Here is a 21,164-nt window from a genome sequence, read left to right as displayed (position 1 = left end):
GCTTACTATGACATGCTGATGAATGGTTCCAAAATCGCAAAATATTTAAAAACTGTGACTTCATCTTTATTTTTCCTGGCGTGCGGAGGCACGCGTGACTCGTTTAACTTCCAACTGGATCTGTTGTTTAAGCAACCCCTTTTCAATGTTTCCACCCTTCATCACGCCCTCAGGTGGTTAATTACGTCTATTAGTGTCCAAACCCTGAACCTCACTTAACAACAGGCTTTGTGTATTACACTCTATCACTCTTTCCTCCACCGTTTAGGCAGTGTTACTGCAAATCCCAACATGCAATATACAACGTCCCCTTAAACATGGTGATTCCAAAACCCCCAATTGTTTAAAACACAGTCTCGTGTCCATGTTTGTTGTTGACCTCATAGAAATGCTGCTTCAAAGGTTATTCTTTCCATGAGATGCTTATAAGTTTTGCTTGTCCATCATTCTCCAACATGACAGGGAACTCAGCACCTGCGCTGTAATCATCGTCTCTGACTTCGACTTTTGTTCAAGTTCTTTACTTTGTTTGATAACTTAATGCTCCATTTTCATCATGGGTACAATCTCATGTGAGACGAAAAAAGAATGGTGGTGTATGCTAACGACACTCAGCTAATCATCACACTGGCACAATATGATGGCAGTGCTGCAGTACATTTTAAATCTTGTCTGGTTGACCTTCCGGCATAGATACAGGCCAGCTGTCTGAAATTAAATGCACCGAGTCGGAGAGAGGCCACACAGGTTTGCGGTATGAGCTCTGTCAGCTACAAATGGTAGCTGTGACAGAATACCCCTACTCCTGACTCATGGAGCCTGTCCCTTTAATCTTTGGTGATTGGAAATAAGAGGAATACCCCCTCTGCCAGTTAAAGCGCCTTAGCGTGCGCCGCACATAGACAGCTATACACACTCTGTTAGACCTGTCCTCTCACCTTCCACTTTCTTGGTCCTGATGAAAGCCCGCCCCAGTTTCCAGGCACTGGCTGAAACATGTTGACCCCACTGGATGGTGGCGGCCATTGATACCGCCTTAGCCATCCCCTGCCTCCTTTTAATGCTGCCCATGGCCCATTATTAAATAATTCTAATTGGTTTTTGGGACCAGAGGGACAGCTTTTAAATATACACGCACTACACCATCACTGCACACTCACCTTGACAATAAAACAGCTCCGCTGCAATTGCAGGCGTCGCAGCACACTTGGGGTACATTCGGTACTCCTAGTGGGGGCCGATGATGAAGCATGCCACCAACTAGGTTGGTGGGTGAGGCCTTTCTTAAAAACCTAAATGGTTTCCCTTGACTAAAGAGACTATTCTGTTTCTTCATATCTACATACACATATCCCCCTCGACCGTGGGGCTAGTTCCTTTTGATTTTGTACATTTGAAATTAAATGCAGACAAGTTAGAAGTCATGTTGGTTGGGAGGCAGCCCTCAATTTGGTCTACCGCATGGTGGCCTTCTGTACTGGACCCTATGCGGATCCCTAAACCCAAAGTGGAAAGTCTCAGCATTGTTTTTGATGCACAGTTATCGTTTGAGAGTTAGATAAAGGCCCCGGTGGGAACTTGTTTTGGAGTGCTGAGGCTGTTGAGGAAGATTCTAGGGCTTCTTCCGGAATCAGCTAAAATAAAAACAATAATACAAGCACTTGTGGTGTCCCGGCTTGACTATTGCAATGTGCTATATTTGGGGGTCTCCAAACTCACACTGGGAATGCTTCAAAGAGTACAAAATGCAGCAGCCCGGATGTTATTAAGAATTCCGAAATCTTACCATTGGTTTCGGTCTTGCTGAACTATACTGACTCCCCATTTAGCACAGAGTCTCTTTTAAAGCTCTGTCTTACGCACAGGATACTGAATCGGAGAGGTCATAGTTACCTTTTTTCCATTGATTCAATCCTATATCCCCTCAAGACATATTAGATCCAGTGAAGCAGCTCTGGCATTGATTCCTAGAGTGCGCAGACTGCGACTGTGGAGCAGCTCTTTCCTACTATGGGCAACCAGGCTGTGGAACTCAATGTCACTGAACCTGATACTCGAACCCTCAGAGGTGAGGTTCCATAAAAACCTTAAGACCTGGCTCTTCAGGCAGAATCCATAGAACTAGAGGGTCTATTTGTTCTGACTCTTCTGACTATGACCTGTTGCTACTGCTTAGCACAGGGACTCTCCTTGAAGTAACCAGGTGCTCTACAAATCTCAAATAAATAAATAAAATAAATAAGTAAACATTCATAACATCTATTAGAATGTGCATTGTCTTTTGATCCCTAGACATTGTTACATGCATAATTGAGTTGTAGATGACGTTTGTTGCTGCATAGTCCAATTTTCTTGTAATCCAAGTAGCATCCCCTGGTTTCTCTATCTCGCTACTGGATCTAGTTGTCTCATTTGCACAGCCCATATAATCTGGGGGCACCTATGCAGCTCTAGTACTGACCGCAGCCCATGTCTCCTGAAAACAGCAGATCTCTTTGGAACTTACTAACGCCACCCAGTCAGTATCCTCAAGCTTTTATTGCAATCCAGCTATGTTACATGACAAAATAGTAATCCCTTTACTCTTGCCATTGATGTTACTGTCAGAAAGTGTAGCTAGGGTAGGTTCGAGCTGTGGATCCTGTAGTATTGGAGCGATTCAAAACCGGTGACAGCCAATTGGCACTAGAATCTGTGCAGTTTCGGGCTTCCTTCCTTGATGGCTCCTGTATTATTTTCTTCCCTCATGACAGTCGTGTTTTTGGTGAACCCCAATACTAGGTGCAAGTTTGAACAGACCTTCTGGTCTTTTGAGGATAGCTCGCACTGGTTGTCACTCTATTCACTGGCATTTTTGCTGCAAATTAAAGCTGTGATCACTACCTTGTGGGAGCATATCTATTCCTACAAAAACAACAGTTGATGGACAGAATGCAGAACAATGTCATACATTCACCCCAGTACAGAGATCTGGGCCAAAATCCATCGCTGTACAGCATATTCCTATCACATGCAAATAGTCAATATTGTCACTGATCAATTTAGGGAGACTGGCATATGGAACTCCACATCGCTAGATGGCCCACTCATGGCAACCTGCAAGTTGGGGTTGAAACGCACACTTGGGTTTACCAATTGGATGTCCTGCGATGAGATCAAACATAGTGCAGGATTAAAATTGAACAAGTCTAATAGTTGTGCTCAATTTAGTGGTAGTGGATGCACTGGGTCTGAGACCAGGTCTATGAAGGTAAACTTTGTTAAGGGCTGAAGCTCCTCTGACCCAGTCTACCTTGGTGGTTTGCACTATAGAGTGAGTTGGTTCCGGCTCAAATACCCTCCCTAACAGAGTGGGACTCGGTCCTTTGGTGCCACTCGGTTCTTTGCCGGTAGAACCAATAGCAGTTTTTTTAGGTGTTTGCAAGCTCATTCACTTGTGTGGTGGTTTCCCCTGAGTTGGCGTCTGCATTAGTTTTTAAAACTGCATGATTTATTTTTACATTTTTTGTACACTTTTTGTACACTTCCATACCACTTTATTTTTCTCAAATTTCCTCTTCCTTGTGCGTTTTTCTTTTAGTTGCAGAGCAGGGTCTGCACTTGGCTTTGTTGTGATGGAATTCATTTGGGGGACTGAATTTTTCCTTCTAAAAACTGGGTACAGCCACTTGTCATCCTCATAGCTTTCAACAGATTCTTCGAATAGTTCTCTTAAATTAAACAGCTCATCAACTTTGGTAGTAGCGTCATTCTGGGCTGTTTTATCTCCCTTTTCTACTTTTACTCTTTAGTGTCTGGCACTTTGCTGTTTTGGGGTGACTTTTTTGCTTGCAACAATCGGCACATCGCTCTCTACATGCCTCTTTCCTTGCCTTAGAATATGTGTCTTTTTATTCTCTTCCTCAATAAATTGAGTCTTTCCCTCGATGCTCTTAGTGTTGTGATTAATCGTTGCAAGATGATTGCTCGTATTTCTGATTATTAGTGCAGATTTACGTTTATCATCCCATAGCCTCCTCGCACCTTTCGCCAAACATAGTCTGCTCCGCTCTAACGATGCCTATGGTGTTAGACTTTACAGGGGTTGCTAGCTGGTCCTTCATACCTGTAACTGCCACACGCCCTACTGCCTCGTTGGATTTTGGGAGCAATGTAGAGGTAAATGCTCTTCCAATAATCCAAGCGCAGGATCATCCAGAAGGCTGTTGGTTGTCTTGGTTGATGCTTCTAGTGTAATTGTTTCCATATCAAATGGCTTCTAATATAACAGTTGGAAGATCAGTGTTATGGTCTTTGTTCCATACTGTATTATGTAATAATGTTAACACAGAGCTTAGTAATCACTTGAGAGAAAATAGGGATCTGGAGAGTATGAAGTCTTGCTCAGCATCACAAAGTGAAATTTGTGCTGCCATATTTTCAGAAAGGAAAATCTGTTCTGCTAAGGGTTGGGGCTATAGAGCTTTCGACCATGGTGTCATTTGGGTGGAATCAGCATTTGACTGGTGGCGAGATATTTCATCTAGGAATGCTCGCTCTGGTATTCATCGACTGAATAGGAACATCAGCCATTGACAGTATCGAGCTCTTTATCGATACCTCACAGTTGATTTTGAATGACTCTTTGCACAAAAATACTGCCCTAGTTGGGTTATGTCCCCCGGAGAAGGACTTTTACGCCTTATAGTAGTTTTTTGCATATCCCTGCCCAGGACAGTCAATCTGCACCAATCGGTATGCATCCATCTACGTTTTTTCCATCCCATTCCAGCTTCGCTACTATTCTTTCTGCCCTGTTACTCGTGGCACTCGGTAAGTAGCTCATTAAAGGGAAGCCAGGGTTGATGTTGGCAGTATTTTAAAGGCTGCTCTGTTAGTATTGGAATCCTTCCCTATTACTAGCCCTGGTGCAGTCTCACCACAATGCATATGCTACTCCCATCGGCTTGCAACGTGCTGCTCATTTGGGCGTTAGCTGAGAGTACAACTTCATCAGGGAGGGTCTCCAAGCCATTTTCCCTTCCTCAAAATTCTTACTTTGCAGCTAACCTAGACCACAATACATATACGCATGAGTCATTATCATCAAATATTTTATTATCCACCACTAAGATCATAAAAGTACATCACAATACAGCACATAAAACATTTGAGTAATTATAGCTTTGTGACCTTGCTTAATAGTCAGTGAGACATTTTTTGGGGCTTTTCTCTTGTGTTGTACTGGTGGTTTCCACAGAAGTACCTGCTATCTTTTTGATAGAATTTGAGTCCAGGGATGTTGCCTGTGCTGCACAAACTGGAATAAGTTTGTATTTGCCGAATTGCTATCTGTACTGAGCAGTGGCCTCTTTATACTACTGCAAAGGCTCAAACGCTGGTACCTGTGGCTACCCCTGGAACTTGTCATAATGCAGGAGTTTGGCAGAGACAAAAATGTATTGTATAGTTGTAGAGATCTGTTGGGGATCAGAGTGCCTTCTCATGGTTTTGTGATAGCTATGTCTATGGAAGTGCAGACCCCAGCAAACACTGGCAGTGGGGGAATGAACAGGACAATACCTAGGTTATGGTCCAATGATCACTGTCAACAACAAAGGTTAAATAGTTTAGGGTCGGAGGCTGTGACAGAGACTACCAGGGCCACAAGCCAAGCAGAGACGATATCTGTTGGCGGCACAAGCACCCTTTTCTCCAGCTATCTCCGCCAGCCCATTGGTTCATTTCAGCCTCAAGTTGGCTACAGTTCTAGTCTTCTTCAGTGTCCGCTCGGCTGAGCTTCAGGACAGGTTTCAGCACCAGCAAAGAGGATTGGTCAATGGGAGTCTGGCCCACTCTCCACTCCTTCATGGGGCAACCACCTTCTCTGAGCCACCACCCCGCCCTCTTACCGCATGACTCCTTAGACAGACAGAGGGTCTGCATGTGGATGCTGTAATACTGGATTTGTGGCGGTTTCCCAACAGGTGAGTCTTGAGAATGGCAGGTGGTAGCAAGTCAGAGCGTTTTATCTTGCAAATTACCGTGGAACGGCTCGCAGGTGTGGGGCACGCCTGAGGAGGTGGGGGCAGGTGAGCGGCAGGCGGGGGAGAGGGGGCTTGCTCGCGGACTGCTGTAAAAAAAAGAAAACTTACCTTGCTGCTGCTGCTGGGTCCCGCGACTTTTCTTCTGCTTGCCTGTGTCCGACTTCAGGTCATAACAGGAAGCAGGAAGCCAGGCTCCCACCCCTAAGCCAATCACAACACTCCAATGAAGTGTTGTAATTGGTCTGAGCACCGTGATACGGTGCTCAGCCTGTAGGGTTGAGCATGTTCTCCAGCAGGCTATATTGCAGCCCTGCATGGAGAACTGGGCAGTGCGCATGACTGTTTTGGCCAGCTCGAGAAGGCCGACCAAACAGTCATTGTGCACTGGAGTGTCTCCCACTCCTCCCCCTGCAGCTCCACCCTGTCATGTCATGCACTGCTGCAGCAGGAGGAAAAAATAAAATAACAAAATTCTGTTATTCTCATTTTATTTTGTCCTTTCTTTGCTGCTCCTGACAGGAGCCGCCACTGTTACCCTTAAGCTTATTACAAAGCCTTGTGCTTTGTTATGGTTGTTTGTACACTAGAAAAGCTGCCAACAAAAAACACAATTGGCGTGTTTTGGAAATGTGTACAATGTAAGTGAAAAATATGCCTTATCAAAACACAATGTTAAAGTCTTAAAAAACATAAATACCTAAAATATTAAAAACATACATAACATGCAAATACAACCATGTTTCCCTCCGTCATACAATTCAGGTCATTTAGTAACTCATCTGCCTCTACACTCACTAATATCTGCTTTAAGTTTTACTTAAAATGACCAAAAAACATGAAACCTGCAAAAGGGTCCTAGTTTTCAGTTCATTTATTTGCCCTAATAAATTCGTCATTATGGACTTAGCCAAAGCTCACCTCCAACAGGCGAGAATGTACTCTGCCCAGACAGAACCCAGAGCTCTCCCGCTGTGGGCAAGACCCAGTCAAAGCTTCAAGGATCTAGCCCTCCACCCCCCCCCCCCCAGCTGGAATTGAATAGAGGCTGTAATCCAACCTTTGATGGCTCCCACTCAACCTCAGCATGTACTAGTGGTCAGACGGGGAGTGGGGAGTTACACAAATGATAATGGTACACCAAGGCAGTGCAGGGAGGGGAAAAAAGCTAAGCACAGCCAGGCCATGATTTTAAGGAACAAGTACCGGTTGTATGATAGAGGCACGCATGGCTAAACCATGCATGCCTCTACCACGCAGCCTGACCCACGAGTGCGTCTAAACCATGCATTCATTTACCACGCATGCATTTACCACGCAATTTCGCTTTAAAGGCATGAATAGTATGGGGGCCTGCGTGGCTAAGGTCACCACTACACTGACACCCCGCCCACCGCCCTAAGCCCTGAATTACAAACTCGCTCGGATGCCCAAAACCTTCTCTGAAAACTACCCATTCCCCTCCCCCTGAGGCCTAAAACCCTGCCCCTTAACATACACTACCCCTACCCCCCCAGCTCTGTCCCTAAAACCACCCCAACCCCTTCCACTGCCCTGAGGCCTAAAACCCTAACCCCTACTTTAAAAAACTACTCCGAACCCTAAAAACTAACTCCGACTATCCATTCCCCTCCCCCTGCCTATAACTAACCCAACCACTGCCCTGTGGCCTAAATCCCTAACCACTAATTTTCAAAAATATCCTTATTCCTCCCCCCCCCCGAGCCCTAAACATGACACTCCCCTAAGCCCTAAGGATCACAGACTGGCTAACATTACTGTAATCCACAAAGCGGGTAAACCTGCCGACCTGTGTTCCTCATACAGGTCCATCTCGCTCCTCAACTGCGAAGCCAAGATCCTGGCAAAAGCACTTGCCACTTGTCTGTTACAAGTCCTTCCCATCTTGGTGCACCTGGATCAGTCCGGATTTATGCCGGCCAGAAATACGTCTCTTAACCTCCGTCGTTTGCATGCAGTGCTTTGTAGGGCTGGTACGCTCAGTGAGGATGCCGTAGTGGTATCACTGGACGCAGTTTCGGCCTTTGACACTATTGAATAACCCTGCATGTTCGCGGTGGGGTTCGGTCTGGAATTTATCAACTGGGTGCGTCTTCTATATAGTCAACCGTTGGCGCAAGTGGTCGTAAACAATCGGAGGTCTCCTGTCTTCTCTCTGGGTGGGTGCACCAGACAAGGCTGCCCCCCTGTCACCGCTCCTCTTTGCCTTGGCCCTGGAACCTCTTGCAGCATTTCGGGGCCTTAAATGGACACACGGTGGGAGGACCGCATATCACTGTATGCAGATGATATCCTGCTTTATCTCGCCTCCCCGGCAAAGTCTCTTAATGTGGTGATGGACATATTCCACATTTTTGACAGATTCACAGGCTACCGGATCAACTGGTCCAAGTCGGTGCTTTACTTTCTTAGTGGGCAACGACCTCGACTAACCCGGGATTGCCAGTTGGGGGAAGCCGCTGAAGGCTTCAAATATCTGGGAATTTGTGTATCTAAAGATCTGACACAATTTTATGACACCAACCTCCGGCCACCACTGGCGCGCCTTAAATCCGATGTCCAGCACTGGAAGTCACTCACTCCCCTTGACCCTCCTGGGACGTGATGCCCTATTCAAAATGATGTCCCTCCCCCGTCTTTTGTACGTGTTGCAGAACACTCCTCTTCCGGTCGTGACGTCGTATTTTAAAGAACTGGAGGGTACCGTACAAAATTTGCTATGGGACGGTAAACCACCTCGCATCGCCACACATAAGCCCACATTGGGATGGTTCGACAGGGGCATCGGACTTCCCGACATGAAAAGATACTACTGGGCCTCGCAGCTCGTTGCCATCAATCAATGTACCTATTGACGGCACGACGACCCGGCCTTTCGGATTGATCGATGGCTCCTCCCCGGGGGTGGGTTTTTAGGGTGCGCTATAAACAAAGTCTCAGAAAAATGTCTTGTCCGGTCCGACCAAATACGCCATGCAAATATGGAGAGACGCTACTAGAAGCCTGGGGTGGGAAGGCAAACTTACTCAAGCCACGCCGCTCTGGAATTGTGACCAGCTGGGTCGACTGACGCGTTCCTCGGGGTGCGATAAGTGGGACACCATTGGTATTTCTAGAATCGGGGACCTTTGGAAATCTGGGAATGTCATGTCGTTTTCCCAGTTATGTCAAGAGTTTGAAATGGCTAGCTCTGAACAGTTCTGATATCTTCAAATTAGACACGCACTACTCTCGGCTCTCCCTAAAGGTACGGATCTTCCAGAATCCTCCCCTTTAGAGGACAGGATTCTAGATGGCGATTTGCCAGAAAAGGCCATATCCCTCATCTACAGGAAACTTATCAATAATATGCCCGATCCCTTAACACAGATAAGGGGTAAATGGGAAGATGATGTGGCAGGTTTGGACGACGCCGAATGGCGAGCCGCAGTGGCTTCTCCCCGCGAGGTTGCCATCTTCTCCAGACTCCGACTGGTTCAGTTAAAAATCCTCCACAGGACATACTTGTCTGGTCCCTCGCTGGTTCACATGGTATACACCCAGAATAGTGGCTGTACACGGCTCTGCGGGCAGGAGGGCACCTTCATCCATACACTTTGGGAATGTGAGACGATTCAGAAATTTTGTGAGGGGGTGGTTTTAATGATGGGAGAAGTATTTGGGCAACAGTTACAGTGCAACATCAAATTGATTTTGTTAAACATATGGGACCCCACTGATCTTACTGCCAAGGAAAGGATATGGGTCACTTTGGGCTTCATGGTGGCCAAGCGGAATATCGCACGTCTTTGGAGGGCTCCGACATCACCAAGCAATGCGGACTGGGCCAGAGACATGGATTGGTGTATGGTGACTGAGATACCTATCTATGTTTCCAGCGGATGCCCGAAGAAGTGGTCTCAGATTTGGGGGCCTTGGAACACTTTCCGGGGAGAGATATGTGAGCCACCGGGGGTTAGGGGTGATGGGATTAACGATATTGGATGATGTGACATTACCGAATACATTCATGTTGCAATGTGGTGAAGGGGTCTTTGCCAATAATTACATGTGAAACGCTGTGTCTTTACTGTTGAAGATGGCATTTTTTCAATAAAAAGAGTTAACAAAAAAAAAAATTGCAACATATGATTAATGAATTAGCTGCCGTCCTCAGCTTGCACAGCAGCCATACAAACTATAACACACACACAAGTGCAATGCTCATGACCTCATCTTTGACATAACTGATATAATTACAAATTTCATAAATGATTTTTCAGCTCCGACTTTTTTTCACATTAATATTAACACAATCTATGAGACAACTATGATTGTACATGGGATAAAGTGCTCCCCGTAATATATGATGAGGAAATTGCAAGTCACTGACAGTTCCATGACCATATAGAAGAATGATCCCGAAGGCAGAGTTCTTTTATAATTTTATGGAGCTTCGAGGTGACTTGCAATATCCTCATAATGCCTGGCAGAGTGTACTTTTTCTCTGATAATACATGGCCAAACCACAACCCTTCCCAATATCCACTTAAATCCTTGGTGTGTTGCCCTTTCATATGAAAGAGTCAGGGTGTTTGAAGAATGAAACTAGAATCTCTAGTGCAAAATTAAACACATAAAAAGCAGTTGCATATTTGTTGCAAAAAGATATTAGAATTTGCTTAATACAGTCCGAATTATTGAAATACTGTAATTCAGAATGTGTAGAAACAGGCAAAGAAATTCTATCTTTCCTATAATTACCTAAGTCATAGATATATAGTCAGGAAAAGTACACAGTACTTTGGAGAGCGGATTCGTTCAGGAACATCTAAAGGATTGTAAACTTCACGCTTTGATTAGAAAACAGCTACTTTCAGGCTGTATTACGTATTTTTAAACCAATGACAGTCCCTTTAAGTAATGTTTTAAAATGTATAATTAAATTAACATTCCAACCACTGCTGTGTATCAAATATTGATGCTAACTATTCCTATTGCTTTCTTGTTCTAGATTCGGAAGCATTCGCAGCAATTTATGACAATGCAGCAAAAGAAGAAGGTATGCAAATGCATTTGTGTAACTACTTTTGTATTTTTGCAAGAAAATTGTTATACAAAATGATTCTGACACCTAGTAGGAAAGTGAATGGATATTTCAGCCTTACTCCTTAATGACTTCAATCACATTTGGCCCGTCCCTGTGACCAAACCCTACTGCTTATTGTGGGCTTGGGTGTAGGGCTTGCGACCAATCTGCTGTGCTATGCTCAGTGAGGGTTGTCCGCAAAGCCTGCTCTACTGCCAGACCCTGCAACCAACCCACAATGGACAACCAACCCCTGCTCTGCTGGACCTTTGGCTAGGCACAGCAGGGGTTGACCATGTGGTTGTCTTACGGATTAGCCCTGCAGTTATCCCACTCTGGGCAGCTTTGCAGGCCCTAATCGTTTATGGAAGCAAGCTCTTTTTTCTGTTTTTTTTCTGTTTTGAGGTGGACTAAATATAATAGTTTTTGAGGGTTTTTCCTTTGATATTGAGTTTTAATACTGATTTTGGAACGTTCATGGTAAGTGGACACTAAAAACATTTGTAACTTTTTTTTTCCATGATGGAATTTATGTAACAATTGTCTGTCACTTGTTTCCCAGTCATGTGATTCTACTGCCCCCACACTGGATGTTAATCTTGCACTACACACAGTAGAATGCAAAGAGGATGATAAGTGGATTATTGCGGTCCGCTTCTTGCAGCTCTTGTTGCAGCACGCTCAGGGGCATGTCAATTCCTGGGTCCCAATTATGTATAGGGTGCACTTTCCCCCTTTTGCACCTTGGCGCACCTTAAAACAGGTGCGCCGGGTGCAAACAGAGAAAGTTTGCCCTATTACATAGAATGCGCTGCCCCCAGGGCAGCTGCGAACTTGTGCTGCCCTGGAGGCAGCACATTCAAGTGAAATACGGAGCGGCTTTGATGCAGCCACTCCGTGTTTCACAGTACAGGCGCCAACCCAACTGCACTTTTAAAGGGGATTAGAGATCCTCTTGCAGGCGGGTGCAGTCAATGACTGCATGACTGCACCCGCCTGCAAGGAGATGTCTGGGGCTCCTTAGGACCCGCTTTCCCCCCTCCAGAGGACTGCTCTCAGGTGGCGCACTATCAGTGCTCCTCCTAAGAGCTGCTTTGCCTTTGCATCTGTAATACGGCATGGACGCAGAGGCAAAGAGATACCCTCATTTGCATGGGGTACGACCTCATGCAAATGAAGGAAGGCTCTCTTGAAATAGCTCTGGCTGTGTATGCTCGCCAGCCCTTTCAGTATTACAGAAGGGTCCGCACAAGCATCTGCACCCCCTCCTGTAATACCAAAGTGCCCCAGAGGCGAGCAAAGTGGACGCAACCGCCCGTTGAGCCCCCGGGCACATAGTGTAATACGGCCTGCGGTGACTTGTTTCTTTTCTTTTCTGCACGACCCTCCCATAGTCCTTGAACCTGTGAACAAGGAATCAAGTGCACATAGGTTCATCTACAAGCTATGTGACCAAACACTTTGCAGGGGGCAGAGAGGCCCCTAATCGTTTGGAACATCAACCATGCATCGACACCGCATGTCAAAGCATAACAAGGAATATGGGTGGTTTCTACAGAAAAGAAATAGGATGCCATGAATTAGACTCACTACAGAATGTGCTGCAGACCATCTTCAAATTGTCTTGGGGTTTTCATTAAGCCAGTGTAGCAAACTTAGAGTTAGGAGTGGGGACCAAGGATGTCTTAAAAGCCTTACAGACTTGCTGCAATAGGCTGGACCCTTTGGACACTGCTTAATTTATATTTTGGGACATAGGGGAGTATGTTGTATACACACTGGTGTGTGTCCCCATGGCATCTTCCTGCATGCACCAACAGCACAGGACCACCCAGTATTGGGTACATGGCGGAGCATAAGAGGCAGGGCAGATGACCAAGCATTAGATGGACTCCTGGCCAGCAGAAACCAGACAGCGGCAGAGTTGGTAGAGGTCAGTTCACCTTTGCCATTTGTGGCCCTCAATATAGCAGTTATAACCGGGTCTGGGCAGGATCTGTGGACTCAAGACATGGGTTGCTTGGCTGGTCAGGCTATGTCATTGCCATTACATGCAACCAAGTATCAGATTTGTGATGGATATTTTGCCTCAGCAAGGTACAGCCTTACAGGACTGCAATTCTACTCTCTCCCAAAGTAAGTTGTGTCAGCTGATTTTGTTTCTTCCTACTGTCCCCTTTGACCATTTGTACACATCTTAATTCAGTGCATAAAGCATTTTTAGGCAGAATTATAGGTTTACAGAAGAAGAAAAAGGAACAACTTGAGAGGCTTCTTTAGGCTCAGCACTTCAGTGGCACCATTATCTAGTACCACAGAACTTCTCTCCATCAGCTCTTTATGAATTCCTTCTGGCTTGCTTTGTGTGCAAATGAGAAGGACAAAAGACTGAGTTTACCCTGTCACTGACTGGATCGGTCTTCAGTCTGTGGGCTGTACACAGATGCCATTAGTGTACACTTAACACACAGAACCTACTTACTGTCTCTTACCAGTTACTTTACAGTTTGTTCATTTAGGACCTGATGGGCAATTAAGAGAAGCTGTGTCTTCCAATCCAGAAAGTCACCTTTGAATGGCTCTTCATTATATAGAGATTGGTGAGTGTGTGCATGTTGAATGCATAAATGCTGTCCATGCCACTGGTGAGACAGATGTGTGACGGTGCATGTCCTTTAAATGATACCCAGTTTGTGTAGCTGAAAGACACTTTCTAGAGGAGGTATTATAGTTGAAAGGTGTCCGCTGGAATGTACAGGCGGGAGGAAGGAACTATCTGGTGCGAGTGATGAGGTGCACAGATGTTGAATCCAATTGGATAACTGAATGGGGCATGTACCTGAGTATGCGTCAACTAACAGTGTTCTGGTAGAATATGTGATCAGCTGATTTGAAATCTACTGTAGCATCAGTACACTTCTAGGTGTGTTCCAATGGGAACCCACCAGGAGGTCCCATTAGTGAAGAGATGGGCTCAAAGTGGAACAAAGAGGAGGAGAGGCAGAAGTAGAAATTCCTGAGTCACTGCTCTTTTTTTTCCATTGGCATTTTTAAATTTGGGAAACATGAAAGCTACAACTGGTAAATTTGCAGTGGAGAATCAGCATTATCTCCATCACTGTTTCTTAACTTTGAAGTAAGCCAAGCCATCTGCAGTCTTACTCGAGAGAGGGCAGAAAATAATATTTTTAATGACTGTTAATAACTCAACCTGGTTGAGCACATGGAAGCTAGTTTTTTTGTTGACTTCTAAATCCCAACTAGAGTGAACATTTTCTAGTGAAGGACAATGTTTCATTGCATAACTAAGATTAATAACCCATAACATCTGCATTCCTGAAAATTACAAGCTTCTGAGAACTATTGTAGCTGTGTTAAAAAAGGGGGTGTTAAGTGTAGAAGAAGCATGTTTTGATGCCAGCCAGGAGTAGGGGTGTAACAGCCCCCCCTGCAGCCCCAGTGGTGTGTGGGGGCGTCCCAGCTTTCTAAATCTGATGAGGGCCCCCTCAGGCTGGAAGCTGGCTCGCCTTATCCTGTTTTCTGCTGTGTGTGTTTCAATTTGCTTTGCTACAAGCTGGCGCCTGGACTTTGCAGAAAGAGAAATGAAATATGATTTGCTAGCTTCTGTTGCAGGCAGATCCTGTGTGAGTGTGGGAGAAGCCCACTTTGGGAGAGTAGGATGGGCCTCTCTTTGCCGCCACCCTCGATCCCTCCATAAAGCGATTAATACAAAATGGAAAGCGAGTTCGGAATAAGCAGCATGGAACTAGCCAGGTAAGAAGGGACAGCATGTTTTTTTGTTCAATTAAATCCAGGGTTGGACTGGCCTAAATGGCAAATAGGCTGTGCCTGAAATCTGGTCTGACAGTTAAGTGTGTAGGCTAGATTTTTGCCTGATTGAGGACCTGTTTTGTGGTCTTGTTGGCAGTTTTTATTGTTGATTTGCCCGATATTAAAATATAACATTGCCTGCACCAAGCTCAACTGCATGCACTGGCACAGCAATGGTGTCTGTGGTGCTGAGCCTTGGCATTAGACCAGCACGTGGTGAGCCAATAATTACAGGCAGAGGCATAGTGCTTGCAGTTCCGTACTTGCGCATAACTGCCAAGGCTGTTATTGTAGTCCACTTATGGTGCATGTGCTTAACCGATTTCCAGCAAGTTGATGGGGAGAAAAACAGAGCACCCCTCTGCCTTCTCGCCAGGTTCACAACACTACATTCCTCCTAAACTTTAATTAAGTAAAACAGTTATACACTACTGGAAATGTCACGGATAAAACAATCATTTCGCAAACAGTTCAATATGTTCTTTGGTGTGAGTGTGTACATCTTCTTGGGGATGCCTCACGGTTCCCTCGGGGTTTCAGACCAGGAAGTTCATCAACTAGGTGGATTTCTTGGGTGGTCACCTCAACCTGATGAGTCCTGGGGAGCAGATGCAGGTGAGGGGCCTTCGTCAGGCTCTGCCTGAAGTGGTGACGGTGTTGTCCTGGCTCTGTCAGGACTGCCAGGTCTCTCCGCTCGGGCAGGAGCAGGGAGTGATGGGGTCATGGCAACATCGCTTTCTGGCAGGGGTTTGGAAAGCATGGGTGATGGCCTTTCCTCACTAAAGTCTCCACAAGCTCGTTAAGGACGAGACGTTATGGGTGATATCTTTGACTCGTCAGCGAGCAGTGATCATTGTGCCTCTCAGTCTGATGACATCCTAGTGGTGACATTTGAATGGCAATCTAAATTTGCTTCTGTGTGTTGGTCCTTTACGAATACTACATTACTGGGGCGGATGTTGGATGGCCGAGCTCTACGAGCGGTACTGGCCTGATTATTGGTGTCTCCATTCCTTTAAATAGTCCTGGCACTATCTATAGGATTTGGTGCCCATCCTGTGTGGTGAGGGATCCATCCCATGCTGACATGCCCTGGGGATTGTCTGGTGGTGGAGTGTGCAGTCTGTTATTCTTGAAGGAACCCATAAATGGCCTATTCCATGAGTTGGTGATTGGCATTAGTGATGCGTATTACTATGGTCAGGGTGCGCATAAAACGCTCCACCTCTCCATTGGCTTGTGACAGGATGGTGGTTACTTTACGGTGGCTGATGCCCGATGATTGGAGGCAGTCTGCACATTCTTGGCTCAGGAATGGTGGCCCATTGTCTGTTTTGAGATTTTTCATAAAGATTGTGGGTGGCTATCCTCTCTTCTATCTTCGGGATGACTTCTGTGTCTGCTTGAGGTCCAATGACCTCTATTTCTGGGTACATGGTGTAGTCATCTATAAAGACGAGGGTATATGGTCCATCAGGGAAACAACCAAACTCCAGGCTGGTGCACTCCCAGAGCTGCTGGGGTCCAGGCTCAGTCTGTATAGGAGCTGGTGCTTCCGTGGGGCCAGACACTTGGTACCACTGAGTAGGACCTCACAGGTCACAGCCGCTTCTACCATCTCACCCATGCCCGAAACAAGACTTTCATTCTGAGTCTGTTCTTTGTTTTTGCCATGTCTTGGTGGCCAAGCTGCACTGTAGGGTATTACCAGGTGGCGTCCCCTTAGTAAACACCCGCTGGCATCAGCCATGAGCTTGTGGCGCACCTTTTCGCTTCTGGGGTACTTTGAGATAGGTGTTTCTTCGGCACATTCTCAACCCTTACTGGATCGCTGCAATGGCCAGCTGGAGGCACTCATCTGCTTGTGTAGCAAGTGGTAGGGCATTCAGGGAAAGAGGAAGTGGCCTTGATCTCTTAGTTATGTACCAGTCGTACTCTTCTGCTTCTTCAGCGTCTTCTGCTTCTTTCTGAGTGGCGAAAAATGCTGCGACAGCAAAGGATGGACGCAAAGCTGAATGAATCAAACATAAACCCCAGTCAAGAAATCTGGGTTAAATCCATCGTTCTTTTGCTCACTATGCCACCCAAATCAGCCTTGACCCTAATCCTCATGGGAACAGTCCAGCCTGAACTGTCAAGCTGGGTCCTCCATGGACCAGAAACAAACATCCTGGGACTGGTTTCTGGGTAACACCAATTATCACACAGGCTAGTTTGAATCCAGTGGCAGCACTGGGGTGCAGGGAGAGGTAAGCTGCTGGATTGTTGGCACTTGGTCGATACTCCACTCTGCAATCATAATATTTTAATTGAAGTATCCACTTTTCAATTCGAGGTGGCGGTTTGGACTCCGAGCCTTGGAACAAATGTATGAGGGGCTTGCCATCAGTGGTGACCTCAAAGGGGTGTTCGTAGATGTATAAGTTAAAGTGCCTGCAGGTCCAGTATATGGCGATGGCCTCCCTCTCAATCTGCAAGTATTGTTGTTCCGTCGCAGTGAATGATCTGCTGGTATAGTCCATGAGGGTCCAGGCGCCTTGTTGTTGCTGTTGGACGAGGACAGCCCCTAGTCCTTTTGGGCTTGCATCAGCTGAGATGGTCATCCGCTTCAGTGCATCGGAATATGGCTGTGTGGTGTCTGCTTACAGGGTCTTTTTTGTTTGTTGAATGGTCTCTTACTGTGCCACACCCTAGGTCCATGGAGTTATGGTCTTTGTGAGTATGCGGAGTGGCGGGATATGAAACCTGTGAGGTCTGGTATGAACCATCTGCAGTAGTTCACCATGCCCAGAAAGCTTCTCACTTCACACACTCAGGTGGGGGCAGGGGCCTCTTGTATGCTCTGCACCTTGTCTGGATCCGGCTCCACTCCTTCTGCTGCGAAAGTGTAGCCAGAAGCTTATCTCTTGTTTTAGGAACTCAGACTTCTCCCGGTGGAGGGTTAACCCTGAGTCACGGGTTCTCTGGCGGATCCTTCGCAGGCATTCGTAGTGCTCCATCATGGATTTGGTGAAGATCAGGATGGCATTTCTGACATTGATGATGCCTGGCAAACCGGGGAGCACTTCCTGGATGGTGTTTTGGAATGCCTCAGCTGCACTCAATATCCCATAATTGAGTCCTCTGTATCTCCTGAGGCCGACATGGGTGGAAAATGTCATTATGTACCTCGAGTCGGGGTGTAGAGGTAGCTGATGGTAGCCAGAATGAAGTTCAACTTTTGAGAACCATTTCACCCCGTTGAGTTCCCCCATTATCTGATCAATCATGGGGGGGGGTCAAGTGGCGTTCCCGCTTGATTGCTAAATTTGGGAGCCACATCTCCACGCAGATGAAGACTTCTCCGGGTTGTCTATGATTCTTTGCTACTACGATGGTGGATACCTATAGTGTGGGGCCATTCACCTCCTCAATGTGGTACCAGCTCGTTCAAGCTTGTTTAGCTCTTCCTCCACCTTAGGCCTGAGGTGTATTACGATGAGCTGGTGATGAAGAGCTACTGGTTGATATGCAGCCGCACAACTTTGCCAATCCCTTGGAACACTTCTTCGAATTCTCCTAGGATGCTTGACAGTTCCTCGACTTGCACGCCGAATGTAAAAGAAATCAAGGACAAAGTTTCTGCGGTGTGACTACTGACCAGCATCCCATGACCTCCATCTAGGATGAAGATGATGGTATCCACACTTGCTTCACCAAGAGACACCGATGACTTGAGACTCCCCAGCATGGGCAGTGGCTGGGATTGGCCGTATGCAAAACCCCTCACTCTGGCTTTCTCAAGTGTTGTGGGGTTCACAAGCACATGGTAGGTGTCTGCAGACATGCAATCTATAGAACCACCCGTGTCGATCGTAGTGGTCATGGTGTGGTGCCCTACTTGTATCTGGCACTGTGGGAGCGATCAACGTGTGGAGTGAACAGGCCCTACTACAAAGACTGAGTGTACCATGTACTCCGCAACCTCATCGTCCATGTCATCTGGCCCACTCATTGTCTTGGTGACAGCTTGAATGGTTTCCTTCCAGGGTTTACATTTTGATGACCTGCAGACTTTGGCAAAGTTATCGTACTTGCGGCACGCTGTGCATTTTCTGCCTTTGGTGGGGCAGTCGTTTGACCTGTGGGGCTGTCTTCCACAATATCCACAAGTTCATTTTGTATCTGGAAGTCACCTAGGGGTCTCAGTGGTGCAGCACGTTTAGATTGCATTGATAGGTTCTGTCTTGATGGCGATGTGGAAGGCAGCCTCAATGTCCTACACTTGAGCCTTGGATAGTTCTTTCAACCTACCTGAGGGCAGGATGCCTTAGAGTGACTTCGCGGACTATTGGAATAAGTCTCTCTAAATCCCTGGATGATCTGGCCCCTGATCTCCTCTTCTTTGTTATGAAAGCCACATGTGCTCGTCAGCTTTTTGAGTTTGCCATGAAAGGTGTTGAGCGACTCTTCCGGTTCTTGGAGGGCTTGACTAAAGATTAACCTGTCATAGTCCCTGTTGGCCGTAGGTTCAAAAGGCACATTCAGGGCTGCGACCAGCATTGCATAGGTCTTAGGAGTTGCTGCAACCATGGGTTTTATAAACCTTATAAATGTGCTTGCCTCTTAGATGCAGCGGGAGGGTGCGGTGCCATTCTTCCACCCAGTCCCTGCACTTGGGAGTCTGCTCCGAGGGTGTGTTTGCAATGACGAAAGGCTCTATGGCAGGGACTGTGGCCATGTCTCAGTCCCTTATGCATGCTGCTGTGTAGGTGGCCTCATGCACTCAGTGGCAAGTTGGGAGGGGTCCCTCGTGGCATGAGCACTGTTCCATAAAGTGCATTCACAAAACAGCTGCCTTGCCGAGGGATAGCAATGCCAGTGACATGCCTTCAACCCAACCAAGCCCTGTCTAGGATGTTGGTCACACGACTCACCTCACCTGTAGGGTCGGACGCCCGGGCGGGAGCGCCTGGTACTAGTTGCAGGCTGCTACCGGTGCATAGTTTGAAGCTGGTGGCGCAGGGCTGCAGGTTGCCACAGATGTACAGATATCCATTTGCCTCCTTCTTATTCCAGGCTTCCTCCACCAGCCTGTGAAGGCTGCCAGTGAGTCAATTCGGGCTGATGGTGCATGTGGGTGGGGCCTGAGACAGATACTTCTCTTCCAAGGAGATTGAGCCGTGTGGCGCAATGCGCGGGCCGAGCAGGACGCCACTGGAACACTGCTGCCGGGTGGTAATCGGCCTCCACGTGGCCAAACTGCCAGGTATGACATCAGGCTGAGTGCACATGCATGACCACGGCCCAGTCGCCAGTGTGGTGCTGGGTCTTGCAGTAGGCCAGGACGTGACGCACCAATAATTAACAGGCAGAGGTGTAGTGCTTGCAATTCTGTACTGGCACGTAACTGCAGAGACTGGAACGTCTGCATGCTTCTATTGTACTATGCATATTGCGTGAGCTAAACCAAGTCCCCCACGTCGATAGGGGAGACCAACAGATCACCCCTCTGCCTTTGCACTGGGTTCACAACACTACAGTATTATGGGCCCTGGTGCAAGCGAGCAATTTGGCCCTCACCCACTGGGTAAACAGTAACACTCAACAGTCATTTGGCTCTGGGTCCTTAACACCCCCCCCCCCCCCCCCTCCTCTGGTGCCACTGCAACTGCTGCATGATTTCTTGCCACACCCTTGAAAAAAGAATTACCACCTGGCCACTTTTCTACTGGCATTACTTGTATGTTAATGTTCCAACTGGTACGAAAATAAGCCAAATCACCTAAAGTCAGTATTTTTAGCCTTTATTTGTATAGACGTCAAACAGCAATATAAATACCAAGCACTTTTAAATATGTTAGAGCTACATTAACGTTGTGTGACTAATATTTAAAGTGAACAAAGACAAGAAGGTTATGTTACAAAGGAACACATTCAATTTTGTTTAGAATTCTATTTAGTATCATGCCCGGGCCTTTGCAAACTCTTAACTCTACATCAAGCGGCTGGTATTTTTCTCGTAGAAAGGTACCAACCCTGCCTTGAATGCATACAGTCCCCCCATGCCCAGCAGAAGACCTATGCAGTGTGCTTTTACAAGTTGAAAACTGTCCCTAATTGCAAATGTGGACCACTTTTTTAGCTATCAGATTCGCTAACACAGGCTAGGCTCACACTATGATGTGCGTTGCAAAGTTTGCCCAGTATACTGTATTTTAAAGCTGAGCATCAAACTAAGA

General features: G+C 46.6%; 1 protein-coding gene across 5 annotated transcripts in view; it reads left to right on the top strand.

Annotated features, from left to right (window-relative positions):
* Positions 1-21,164, top strand: part of LOC146855888 (protein NEDD1-like) — a 544,173-nt gene that overhangs the window by 423,794 nt on the left and 99,215 nt on the right. For all 5 annotated transcript variants that reach the window (XM_085650677.1, XM_085650673.1, XM_085650675.1 and 2 more), the window contains one exon: positions 11,038-11,085. In XM_085650677.1, coding sequence (XP_085506803.1) covers positions 11,038-11,085 — 48 coding nt within the window. The remainder of the gene's footprint in view (positions 1-11,037; positions 11,086-21,164) is intronic.

This window comes from Triturus cristatus, chromosome 4_1 (genome assembly GCF_964204655.1).
Source record: "Triturus cristatus chromosome 4_1, aTriCri1.1, whole genome shotgun sequence".
Taxonomy (NCBI): Eukaryota; Metazoa; Chordata; class Amphibia; order Caudata; family Salamandridae; genus Triturus; species Triturus cristatus.
This window is presented reverse-complemented; position numbering and strand designations above follow the sequence as displayed.